General features: G+C 35.7%; 3 protein-coding genes across 3 annotated transcripts in view; 1 reads left to right on the top strand and 2 right to left on the bottom strand.

Moving 5' to 3' along the window:
- The window catches only part of pcgf5b (polycomb group ring finger 5b), a 20079-nt gene extending 19231 nt beyond the window's left edge, over positions 1-848 (bottom strand). Inside the window, exon 1 of the mRNA XM_084134304.1 lies at positions 703-848. The gene's annotated coding sequence lies outside the window, so the exon portion shown is untranslated. The remainder of the gene's footprint in view (positions 1-702) is intronic.
- On the top strand, positions 241-8198 carry ankrd1b (ankyrin repeat domain 1b (cardiac muscle)). Its single transcript, XM_084134305.1, has 7 exons — positions 241-299; positions 5490-5594; positions 6641-6742; positions 6829-6936; positions 7018-7116; positions 7863-7961; positions 8056-8198. The coding sequence occupies exons 2-7, from the start codon at positions 5517-5519 to the stop codon at positions 8188-8190; spliced, it is 621 nt and encodes a 206-aa protein (XP_083990431.1). The 5' UTR covers positions 241-299; positions 5490-5516; the 3' UTR covers positions 8191-8198.
- rpp30 (ribonuclease P/MRP 30 subunit) lies at positions 8184-13126 on the bottom strand. Its single transcript, XM_084134303.1, has 11 exons — positions 12890-13126; positions 12654-12709; positions 12517-12573; positions 12360-12425; positions 12202-12270; positions 11976-12065; positions 10251-10367; positions 10146-10175; positions 10015-10052; positions 9845-9924; positions 8184-9612 (listed from the first exon to the last, which is right to left on the bottom strand). Exons 1-11 carry the CDS (start codon positions 12969-12971, stop codon positions 9500-9502), a joined length of 798 nt encoding a protein of 265 aa, XP_083990429.1. The 5' UTR covers positions 12972-13126; the 3' UTR covers positions 8184-9499.

Below are 13126 nucleotides of genomic sequence, written 5' to 3'. Positions count from 1 at the left end.
TTCAAAAATTACATTAAATAAAAGTCTAACTGCGTTCATCCTTACAAAAAGTCCTGTATAAAGTGGGGAATTCGTGTTATTTTGTAATAATATCAACCGACACAAAATTTGGGCCTGTGAACGTTGTATTTTGTCCTATTTTACATTAGTTTGACGCCCCATATCTTATGTTGGGATCAGACATATGAAAGGTTTTGACAAATAGATTCAATACGGGTTTGTCATATAGCCTATACTCCAACGTTAATCCTCAGCTAATCCTCATTAGCTACGTCGCTTCTCATGACATCTTCACGACAGTAAGTGTTTTTTTAAAGTCTACTGTCAAAAACTAGTCGGTTTATCCTCACTTGGCTACCGTCAGTGTGAGTGTCATTCTCTGCGTCATCTTCCTGTAAAAACCCTGTGTGCTGCGTTACGTCGATAACGAATAATGAGCGATCAGTGCTGCACTCGTTTTAACTTGCTACCATTTGTATGTGTCACTTTCAGCAGGCGAGAGGCGAGTGTATTATCGCTTACCAGTGCGCACTAAATAACCAACTCTACCCTGACAACTAGTCTCCTACAGAGAGACAGACATGCTGACGAACTTGATATATGACACGAGACCGCATTCCCATCCCACCCGAAACTTTACGATGAAGGGAGAGCGTGAAAACGACACGCAGCTGCAGTCAGACAGTAGCGACCATCTCTTACCTTCTACAAATGATGGGTCCATGTCGATGATGCGCATTGATTTTTACAAACAGGCTTGACCGAATTTGGGCTATTGAAAGTGATGGTTGTAGTAGCGGCACGGAATACGGAACTGCTTTCTTTTGAGATGTTATGGGGAAGGGGGCGGAGGACTTTCCAGTTCTTGTTTACGCATTGCTGTTTTATTCATTCCATGGCAGATTGTCTCTGATTGGACACAAACTAGGGCGCAGCCTTCAATTACCAGCTAGTCCGGTAACAGAACCAGTTTATCAATGAAGACAGACATGTGGCAGCACTGTCAAGCTGGTGGATTCGTTATTACTGTATTACTAAGACCTGTACAAGGCAGTACCTGCTATTATAACAAGGCAAGGTACCTGCCAGTTCATGCAAGTTTTGCATTAATAAGGAGAGGCATAAGTAGCCTCAACCCCCCTAAATTTATATAAATTGCCCTTTATTTATTTTTCACAGCATCACACTAGAATACATGAAGAAAGATATTTTAGGTAAAAATATGGATGAGTAAAACAAATTTACTCTCACAAAATTATGTTTTATTAACAAAGTTCGGGAGGATCACGTTCAGATAATTAACACGAGTGGAGAGCACTCAGCAATCAACGATAAGAGGTGTAGGCCTATATTTTTTTTTTAGCAGTCTCACCTCAATTCATTGACAGTTTAGCAGCATCCCTCCACCACCCTTTCTCCACACTTCTAGTCCTAACCACTTACATACGGGGGGAGTAGCCTACTCTGGGTTCAGGCCGAGCTCGGAGCCCTCCCCCCGGACAGCACGCCAAATACGCATTAAACTTTACTCCCTCCCTCTAATTGTATGTAAGTGTGAACTCGTGAAACAAAAATGGGCTATACAAATTAGTGTTCAGTGTGCACATCACTGCATGCTCAGATGTTACATTTGTGTGACAACAAGGAACTACCACCGAAACGTGGCTGTTGCAAAATTCCCACAGTTGATAGCAACAGAAAATATTCCACAAGAACTATAGGCAAGAAGCACTTAACTGCATAAAACAAGTGGACTCTGACCATAATGGATCTATTCCACTTAATTAAATATATTTAATGCAAATTTATTTTAAAATCGTAATGACGGACCCGGACCTGGAAAATTAAGTAAATTATGTAATGTAAATGAACGAGCAAAAACAGCTGTTTAGTTTTCAAGAAACTGAGCATAATTGCATTCTGTTCTTTCTAACTATAACAACTTGTTGGCAGACTGGTGTAGAGAAAGTTCTCTGAATCCCTCTCTCATTAGGAGGCATACCACACATTCCAGTCCCACTGCTGTCTGCTCAATCAGCACCTCACATCAGTCACACTGTGAAAACACAATTACAACCATCAGACAGCACTAATATGTACATATCTGTTACATGAAAGACTTCTTAGCCTATACCTGAGAAATCTAAAGCACACTATAAAATGCAGAAATGATCGGCTTACTTTACAGTATATTGTATTATAGAAGAACACTTTCCATAAATAGAGTACAAAAGAGGACCTGATATGAATGAATAAATGAATGTGTAACTGGGTTGTATGCAAAAATGTGACACAGCAATGAATCTCAAGTCAATATAATATCTAAATTTTGAGATTGAGGTATAATTTTAATTGCTGAAACTGCAAGGCCAAAAACACAATTTTAAGGGAGCAAATGAGAATGTCTCAAACTGATTAAATGCTTGAAGTCCACTCACATTTGGTCTTCCTCTTCCTCTTAGGTGTGATACACACTTTTCCTTTATGAGGACATACTTGGATTTCACAAGGATATAATCAATTAATTCTTAAAAATAAACATAAACAATATAAATGTAACTATTCAATATTTATTGTGTGAAAATAATTTAATTTGCACAAATCTATACATAAATTGCAACTGTGTCTGGTGTCATTTCCGCCACAAGCAACAATTTTGCTGCTTTTAAGTTATTTTTAAAAGGTTCATGTACTTGTTTACATCTTTAAAGTCAAGATGTATTTTTTTTTTTTTAATTATACAAAAATGAATAATATTTAATGCAAAACAATTATTTAATTGTGTTTATGTACAGTATAGAATACATGAAATGCTAACTATGAAATTAGCCACAGAAATTGTTAAACAATACATAATGTGAGATGTGGTGGAAATGTTAATTACAATGAAAACAAGATCAAAATTGTCCTGTTATGTCCTATTGGAGATAATAATCAGATAAATGAAATAAAAATAAGCTAGCAAGAGTGTGAAATAATATTTCCACCTGTTTATGTACAGGATCATCTATCTTCACAAGCTGCAGTCTCTGTGGTCCCCGCTCTTCTGCCTTCAAGGGTCTCAGGTGTTTAATGCAAGAGGCTCATGACCTGTTGCTCTGCCGATTACTCAAATGCTCAACTTTTCTGTTATATGACTAAAATGTCATGCATCAACATTGAATAATATTTTATTTGACATTAAGCATCGCTTAATGTGATACAGTATCTCTAATGTATGTATCAGCTCAAGGTTCATATTTCATATTCCATATTAATATTGCTCAAGGTATGCTGTACCAGAGCTGGGTGGTGACAAGTTCAACACACACACACACGTGCCATAGTAGATAAATCAGTCAGAGTATACCACCTGACTGAAAACTCAAAAGCATGAAGTTAATGTAAGACATGCCTTCAGATTAGAAGAACACTGAACACTTGTTAAAAAAAAAAGAAGATATTTTTATGGAAATACAGTAAAAATACTGTTTACAATTAGAAAAGATTTAAGAAAAAGATTAAAGATGACAATAAAATCACATGGTTTAAGAAAAAGTAAAAAATGCTAATGTGCAAAGCCACAGATTTCAAGTGGTCTCTCTACTGAAAAACTGTTTACAGCTTTGCGTGTGCATGTCAGACCTCAGGTCATTAAAGAGCAGGTAGAAGCTGTTACACGGTCCAGAAATGGTTGCTATAGGTATTCAGGCAATGTGTTAAGTTACAGATCATCTTTTACAAGCATTTTAATAACACACTGAGAATGAGGACAGATAAAAACACAAGACGGAAGCTTCACTTCACATATCATATATCCTACTGACCTATGGCCTAAATACATCAACAAAATACATATAGTGTAAATGTAGAAGTCTCATCTGATTGGATTGATTCCCTTATCAATTAAACTTCCTCTCGATTTCAACTGCTTTTTTTTATCTGCAAATGTTTTATCTGCAAAATTAACGTGTAAATATTTGAATGTACATAAAAAGATTCAACAACTGAGACTTAAACCAAATTTCACAGATCTTTCCACCAAGGCACCAAGGTGTTTTTCTGAGTTATTGTATTGTAAACTTGATTGGCTACCGCCTGTAAACATTTGGTGTCTTGAGGACTGTTCAACTGTGCATGTGCAATAATTGTTTATGGTTCATTGAATAAGCATCAGAAACATTGCTTAAACCCTTCCCAATAAAGATCTGTGAAGTCCTGCCCTCAGGCCAGTAAACACATCAGAGAAGAGATGACATACCATTATTTTGATTAAAGATTATGGGGGATCATGAAAGAAAAAGAAAAAGGATGTCCATGGATAAATCATTTATAATAGAAAAGGTGTACAACTTTCCATAAAAAATAAGAATTATCTATTTTGATTTGATTGTGATTTTAATGATACAGATGAAAGTTTACGCAGTGGTGAAAAAATTCAGTTCACAATTCACAGATGTTTGCAAATTTAAAATCTTTGATTTGATTCACAATAAAATTACAATTTTAACGTGTTTCGATTTGTGTATAAACAAAAGTATTTATATGATTATTAAATGATCAACCCTCTAAATACATTGTACACAGTGTCTTTGAGAAAATGTTATTTTACATACATATATTAAATATACATATTTAATCAGATTTTCTCGCAAATATTCCATGTCAGCCCCCAGTTTAAACCCCTGCACTAATATTATAATTTTATATATCCAACTTGTTGAACTCTTGATACAGTTATTAAAGAAATACGTTAAATACGTTAATCTTCCATTTGTATTTTTTGTTTTTTTCTGAGCTGCTATGAGCAACATTTCTGAGTTGCTATGAATAAATTTAAATGAATAAATAAGACACCTGTGTCCATAGACTCCAATGACAATATTTTGTACTCTTCATGATGCTGATGATACAAACAAATAGGTATTTAGGAGGGATCTCTCTGTCTAACACCAGTGAAATATTCTGCTTGTTAAAATATGCTATATGCAGTGCTTAAGAAAACTTTGAAAATGGCACTCAATTAGACATGGTACAATGTCACTATATATTCATTTTAACAGATAAATTCTTTAGATCTGCATCATTTCTCAGGTTTATAGACCATGTACATGTGACAAGTCAACCATACATGTGACTCATTACTCTACGTGATTCATGGGCAGCTCCATTTAAAATAGTCACAGGGTGTGACAATTTGACCTGCTCTTGTAACAGAAGTAATGTAAGTGATGAAACCCAGAAGAAAATAGCCTCATAAATGAAGACAGCTCCCCTAATATATGAGACAGTCAAAACTGATTATGATGTTATATTCATAACTTCATAAACATTTGTGTGTGTTATGTGAAGTGGTGTTCTGTGATTTCAGCTCTGTGGACAACTGTAACTCATCCTTGAGACAAGGGGCTCTATGGCGGCACCTCGAGTTCCCCTCAGGTTTCATTTTGGAATGTCAAATGTCTCTCAAAGGCATTTAACTTCTGAAAATGGTGTTTTTTCACCTTCAGCGCCACCCAAAATGTGACATCACAGTGATGAGGGACACCTTAGATGTGGGAGTCACTGAACAAAATGCAGGACCATCACCTCCTCCAACTGTCGCCACCACATATGTAAGTGACACTTGGCTCAGATGCTATAGTTTTGACACAAGGAATTTTCAAGTAAAGTCATGGGAATCCTACAGGTCGATGAACTGGTAGGCACTTCTAAATGTCTTTCTGTGTATTTATATATATATATATATATATATATAGTTTCATTTGATGCTTTTGATCCAGTTTCTTTTGTGCATCTCAGAATTTTAGGTCCTAATCTCCTGCTCTCCTTTATCCCTGCTCAGAATTTTTGTTGTATGTTTTATTTTTGTACAAAAGACATACCGGGGCAGTTGTGGCATGTGTGTGTTCACTACTCACTAATGTGTGCACTAACTTGGATGGGTTAAATGCAGAGGACACATTTCGAATATGGGTTACCATTGGCCTTCACGTCACGTCACTTCACTACATACAGATAATACCAGGCATACTTATATTATTTGAAGTATTTGAAAACAAACTCTTTTTTCAAATAGCTCAAACTGCTTGAGAAATCTGAAAGGAGATGGATTATATCTCTTTATATATTTTACCTCTTTTTTTTATCAACACTGCATTTTCTGTGTTCTATAATGGGTGTTTTAAAAAGGGATAGTTTATCCAAAAATGAAAATTCTGTCATTTAATCACCCTCATGTCATTCCAAACCATGACTTTCTTTCTTGCATGGAACACAAAATAAGATATTTTTACAATTTACAGTTTGGTTACTAACATTACATTATGAAAAATATGTTATTTTGTGCTCTGCAGAAGAAAGAAAGTCACACAGGTTTGTAAAATGATGTAATGAGTAAATGATGACAGACAATGATTAGGTTATCATTATATAGGTGTTTTATTTTTATGCTACTATTATTTTAGGTTACAGACATAAGTGGAAACAAAGAACAGGACGATGTGGCACAGAAATATCCTTCTGAAGAATGCAAGATCTCTGTTGACCATCATCTGAAAAGCCATAATAATCTTCAGAGTGATAGTGAAGATGGTTTTAATACCTCAGCAAGCATGTGATTAGAAGTGTATTTTCTTTAGCATATGAAATGATTTTGCAGACTGACAACAGCACAAATGACCTCCAGGAGATTCTACAAGGGAGTCAGAAGATAAAAATCAGTACACCAGTCTACAAAATAAAGTCTGAACAAGAGATAGTGGTAAACAATGGTCATTTTGCTTCAAAATAATCCTCATTAATAAGAGATTTCAATCCCTGAAATAATCATATCTCATTGTTTCACAGAATGATTTTGTTGACGAGGATGACTTCCTGAAGGCAGCGCTGGATAACAAATTGCCAATGATCAAGAGTTACCTTGCCAGAGGTGCGGACCCAGATGCATGTGATAATGTGAGTTTACCCAACACAATGAATAAAAGTCAACTGTAAGCATTAAAGGACTAAAACACAATACTGTTTTTTTTTTTCTAGTTCAACCGTACAGCTTTACACAGAGCTTGCTCACAAGGAAACGTGGAGATTGTGAACACGCTGCTAGAGGCCGGTGCTTCAATTGAAAATAAGGACAAGGTATACTGAATTCTGTTTACATGTACTTTTTATATGGATACAAACACACATTTGTGCTTGATAAAAACGTGCAAGGTAAAGACAAGGGAAAATATTTTAATACTGCTTAAAATCCATGTACCAAATTCTTAGAAATGTTTGTATTCATGTCAGTTTCATAATGGTTTTGAAAAAACATTTATACCATTTTCAATAAAGTCTGAGTGTAACCAAGTAAAAAGTATGGCATGTTTTCTTGAAAACATGCATTTGCATGTTTCTTTTATTTCTAATTTAAAAGTTTATATTGAATTAACAAGAACATAATAGACGTACAGAGGATCACAATGTATTCAACTGTTACATTCATAATAGTATCAAAGAAACAACAAAAAGAGGAAAACAACTACATAGGGGATAATTTGCATGAAATTAGCCTACCAAGAGAAAATTATTAAAGAAATTCTATATATTCATTTTGCTTTTCCATTTCTTGCATCTTTTAGGGCCTCAATATAATATATTAGTTCATGTATTTTTGATCCTCATTGATCTTTATGTCATGGGGCCAGAGGTTCTCACCATTATCTCACTTCCTGTTGTTTGCCCTTCACGTTGGTTGCACCAAATTTTGTTTTCAAATATATATATATATATATAATAAAAAAATGAGCAGCATGCCATTCCTCCATAGTACATCTATTCTGTGGATACAAATTTGGATAACATCAGTGGAACTTCTTACTCTCATGATTGTGTTTAAATAGCTTCAAGCAACTGAAGTTCACTGGGCTTGTCGTGGCGGCAGTTTGCCAGTGCTGGAAGCACTACTCAATCATGGGGCAAAACTGGATTCCAGAGACAAGGTAGAAGTAGTTATTCAAACTGCAAATTTGTTTTAATGATATAGCTGGTGTGGTCTGACATACTGTCTCTTTTGGTCACTCTTGGCGTCCTTAGCTTCGCAGCACTCCCCTTCATGTGGCAGTCAGGACAGGACAATATGAATGTGCTGAACATCTCATTCACTGTGGCGCAGACGTCAACGCAAAAGACATAGTAAGAAATCAGGCAACACAGACTCTGAGTCAGTAAATGGTTAATTAACTTTAATGGTCACTTAAATGTCATTCTTCATCAGGAGGGTGACACACCAATGCACGATGCTGTCAGACTGAATCGTTTCCAACTGATCCAGCTTCTTCTGATGCACGGAGGAGACTTAAAACTCAAGAATTGTGTAAGAATTTTTAAATGTAATGTTTAGTCTATATACTATTATCCTGTTGCTGATGTATTAGGATGCTGATACTGATATATGCTAATATAATTTGCATAGGGTGTAGCCAATCAATGCATATCTGTCTAAATGACAGCTATTTATTTAAAGGGATAGTTCGCCCAAGAATGTAAATTCTGTCATGATTTACTCACCCTCATGTTGTTTTAAACCTGTATGAGTTTCTTTGTTCTGATGAACACAAAATATATTTTGAAGAATGGTGGTAACCAAACAGTTGACGGTAGCCACTGACTTCCATAGTAGGAAAAAATATATATATTATGGAAGTCAATGGCTACTGTCAACTGTCTGGTTACCAACATTTTTTAAAATCTTCTTTTTAGTTAAACAGAAGAAAGTAATTCATGCAGGTTTGGAACAACAAGGGTAAGAAAATCATGACAGAATTTTAATTTTTAGGTGAACTATCCCTTTAAGCTGTGTGCAGTGCCATCTTCTGGTAATTATGTAAACTTATTCCTTTTGCTAGAGGGGAAAAAAGTTATCTAAAATAATTTTTATTTGACATTTTTGTAGAGTCTTTTCACTATTGTTTGATCACACTTGCTGTTGCTTTGTTTTCTTCAGGAGGGAAAGTCACCGATGGACAGTGTTTGTGAGTGGCAGAACGGAGCTAAAACTATCTTTGACAACTTTAAGGATGGTAAAAAATAGAAGCAATACTTGACCACCACAGCTACACTTTGGGCATAATATGCTCAAAACCTGCATTTTTAGAATCTGATATTTAAGGAAGGTGTATTATTGAGCTCTGCATGACATTACACCTTTTAAAAAATAAACTTTTAGAAGAGTTTTTGAAAATGAAGCACAAATGGAAATGCATTGCCTGAATTAGCTCTGTTGCTAAGATTAGATTTGGCTTCAAGCTAAGTTTTGATCTTGATTGATTTTATTTCTGAAAGTATTTAGTAAGACATGAACCATTTTGGTTGCAATTCTTCCAAAGGTTGATGAAATAAAAGTAATTTTTTCATGACTATTACATTTTTAAGTAGATTGCAAGACTTTAAGGAACAGGGAAAAAATATATATATAATTTTAAAATACTATAGTTATTATACATGAAAACTTAAACTCCATCTAGAATACTGATACTGGCTACACTAGTTCAATTTTGGCCTTTTTAGGTGCTGGAGTTTCCTCTTCTTGCTTCTCAGGAGTTTGTGGTTTCTTCATGGTGTGAACAACACCAAACGCAGTAGCTCTCGTCTCTATTATAAAGAATCATGAAAATCACCTATGAACAACATTCATATATCATTTTTAACAAATGTAATATCAAAAAGATCTGAAAGATCAATAAAAACCTCTCTTATGCCCACTGGTTTAAATGCATACTCCACAAATCAAAGAGCAAACTAACTGGAAACAGGACTATGTGGCATAGATGTATGCCTTTACTGAAGAAATGGGAAATAGTGAGGCTATTTCCCATCAATTTACCTCCATGCAGCAAGACAGATCGACAGTTAGTAGAAACGGCAGCTTTGGCGTCTCCATCAGACAGGCTGAACACAAGCCCCCTGAAATCTCAATGAAGGAACATACCAACATGCACACAGTACCATGACATATTCAGACAACTTATTTATATACTAATTTAAAAAGGATACAAATTGGCAATGTCATATGGGCCTCTCAACTCAAGAGGCTAAGAAAAAAAAAAGAACAACAGATGTAAAGGTCATACTGACCATACAATACAGTAATATTGAAATTATATATTAACAAAATACTTTTTTACCCTTTCTGCTCCACTGGACACTATGATATTCTGTGGGGGGAAATGCAATTTCTGAATTGGCGTAACGTTTTATGGGCATTTATGCATAAAAAAGGGACAACATACTTTTCCTTTGCAGAGTTCCATAAGGACGAAGGCATTGGAAATGGTGTATCTTCTCATAATGTTGTCTCTGATGGCTGCTGCATAACAGATCTCAAAGAAAACCCCCCTGTCAATAGCCTGAAGTGACAAACAATGACATCAGTGATGATAAAGGGATAATTAAAGGGATAATTCACACAAAAATTGCAATTCTCTTATTTATCAAAGTTCATGATGTTTTAAACCCATATTGAAAGGTGGAATGTTAAAGATATAATGAAAGTATAAGAAAAGTGGTCCGAAAACACCATGAGAAAATATTTGAAAAGGTGCTCATACAACTCAACATGAGGCAAGTACATTTATTTTAATTTTGGTGTGAAATATGTCCTCATATTCACATTGTTGTAATTTTGGTTATTTAACTACCAAATCAAATTTAAAGGGCACCTATTATGCAAAATTCACTTTTACATGGTGTTTGAACATAAATGTGTGTTGGCAGTGTGTGAGCAAAACCACCCTAGAATGATAAAAATCCACCCAGTGGTTTTTTTACAATCTCAATAAATCATAAGCACTGTCTCAGAATGAGCTGTTCTCAGATTCGGTGCAATGTGACGTAGAATTGCACAGGCCCCTCCCACGACTCCTTGATTGACACTTCAGTTTGAGCATAGACCCGCCCTGAGTGAGCTGGACACAGAGTCCGCCATTGTTCGACGCTTGAGCCGCTGTATACAAGAATGTCTCGTAAGCGATTGAGGTGTGTTGTTGTTGGATGTAAGAATGAACATAGCAGTCTTCATTTACTCTCGTTGTTACTCGAGGATGGATCTGTACTGTTTGTGATCCAGCTTACGGTCTTCAGAGCGACAGGACTAACGTTATTGATCACGGCAGAAATGAAAGTGCGAGCGCGCTCTTTATGACAGCTCATCGAGTCGTTTTACGGATATAAGGTTTACCAGTTTATTTAGCACCCACTGAAAAGGTGTGTATATATTTGTTTACTGTTAGTTGTAACGAGTGTTTTGTGTACTTCGCTGTGTATGTTGATGATAAGGAAAGGGAGAGAGAGAGAGTTTATGGATAAGACTTTAATGCTCACTTCTTATACTGTGTTTATTCAGCTCTTACTTTGATTCTCTGGAGTAAAACTAACGCTCATCTTTTGTGTGATGTACAATAAACTTCACTGAACTCATCACAGTATATTTTGGTCATCATTCGGACGGGGTTTGCTACAGCAGGCTTGTATTAATAGTGGATAAAAGCAGATGACAAATACATTATAACCATAATTAAACTAAACTATACCTGTTCTATCTCTATACAGCATATATTCTCTGGCTCTGTGGGCATTATTGTACGACTCCCGAGTCGAAATGAACACCGCAACTGAGAGTTTCTGTTGAGATTGTCCTTCTGGTCCTTCTGGTTCTTCTGAGCGCGAGCTCATGAAGCTCCGCCCCCTGGGCCGGCAGCAGCAGTTAATTTGCATTTAAAGGGGCACACACTAAAACAGCACGTTTTTCTGAGCCCCAAAAAATGACAATTTAAACATGCTGTAAAAAATGATCTGTTGGGTATTTTGAGCTAAAACTTCACATACATACTCTGGGGACATCAGAGACTTATTTTACATCTTGTGAAAAGAGTCATAATAGCTGCCCTTTAAAATAAATGCCTTAGTGCTGCTTGAAATCACCTGGTAGGTATGGCTATAAAATGCTATAAACTCACCCCATTAACCGGAGCCCTTTTAAAATGGAAAGGCTGTTTTTCAGTCACTGCAATGCAGATAATGTCGACATCAAAAGTCATGCAGGCTGCCTGGCTCAGATGAGGGAAAACATACAGACACTTTAATAACACACAACAACTGTTGGTTGTCATCAGAAATGTAAAGAAAATAACTAATACTAATTGGCCTAAACTGAAGCTAATTCAGAATTGCAATTTCACTTACATGAAAGAGTTTTTCTGTTTTGGGGTACACCGCCACAAGATCAAAGTTTTTGTATTCATTGGTTGGTCTCTGAAGAGAATAACAACACGACAATACAAATCTCACCATTTGAATACTGTAACAAAAATGTTCTTGTTGTTTCCTCATTATATACTCACAAAATGAGATGCATCAGAAGCCACAATGGTCAATCGATTCAGTACTTTGATGGGTGATGATTTCCCCTATGAACAACAAAAAAAAAGCACATACTGTTCATTAACAGAATATTCATCACGGTTAATTATGCTCTGGAAACATGCTGAAGTAAATTACCTGTACTATTGGGAATTTATCAAATATGTCTGACACACTCTGTGGCTTAGGAATTTCCTGTAATACAAGAAAATAATAGCATCATCACATGAAGTCCCTCAAAGTGTACAAATGAGAGTAACTTATTTATATCATACCGGTTTCTTCTGTTGTGGTTCAACCACATAGTTTATTGCGACTGTTGAGTAGCCAACTGAAATATAGATTAACGTTACAAGTTTATAACAGCATTAAGTGTTTCTCTAAAAGTACAGCAGATCTAGGCTTTTATTTACCCTGTTTTCAATAGTTAGATTATCAATGCGTTACATTTCAGATAAGATTAAGCCTTCAAAACTACTACTATAACTAAGTTACTATTAATGATACGTACGATGCGCAGCTGTCTCTATGATGCTTTGGAGTCTGTTCTTGTCATTACTGCTGATGATGTTTAAATCTATAAACACCGACATCTTTCTTCCACTGACACCGACCCGCAAGGTTTTACAAGCGCAAATGTATAGTTTATTTCTTATTACACAAATCTAAACCATTTCAACTAACGTACTGAGAGCCACATGCACATACAGAATCGACTACACGCTAAAGCGTAAACCACGTGAGTAAA

Source organism: Abramis brama, assembly GCF_963993115.1.
Source record: "Abramis brama genome assembly, chromosome: 14".
In the NCBI taxonomy this organism is placed as follows: domain Eukaryota; kingdom Metazoa; phylum Chordata; class Actinopteri; order Cypriniformes; family Leuciscidae; genus Abramis; species Abramis brama.
Note: the sequence above shows the minus strand (reverse complement) of the source record. Positions and strands in the feature narration are given on the sequence as shown.

Bases quoted from the DNA above. Each gene is read 5' to 3' on its own strand.
- ankrd1b (XM_084134305.1), top strand. From the start codon at position 5,517: ATGAGGGACACCTTAGATGTGGGAGTCACTGAACAAAATGCAGGACCA. The intron at 5,595-6,640 runs GTAAGTGACACT...ATGATTTTGCAG, and splicing joins CAACTGTCGCCACCACATAT to ACTGACAACAGCACAAATGA. The intron at 7,962-8,055 runs GTAGAAGTAGTT...TGGCGTCCTTAG, and splicing joins AACTGGATTCCAGAGACAAG to CTTCGCAGCACTCCCCTTCA.
- rpp30 (XM_084134303.1), bottom strand. From the start codon at position 12,971: ATGTCGGTGTTTATAGATTTAAACATCATCAGCAGTAATGACAAGAAC. The intron at 12,271-12,359 runs GTGAGTATATAA...TATTCTCTTCAG, and splicing joins CTTCTGATGCATCTCATTTT to AGACCAACCAATGAATACAA. The intron at 10,368-11,975 runs GTGAGTTTATAG...TTGTCACTTCAG, and splicing joins AAAGGGCTCCGGTTAATGGG to GCTATTGACAGGGGGGTTTT.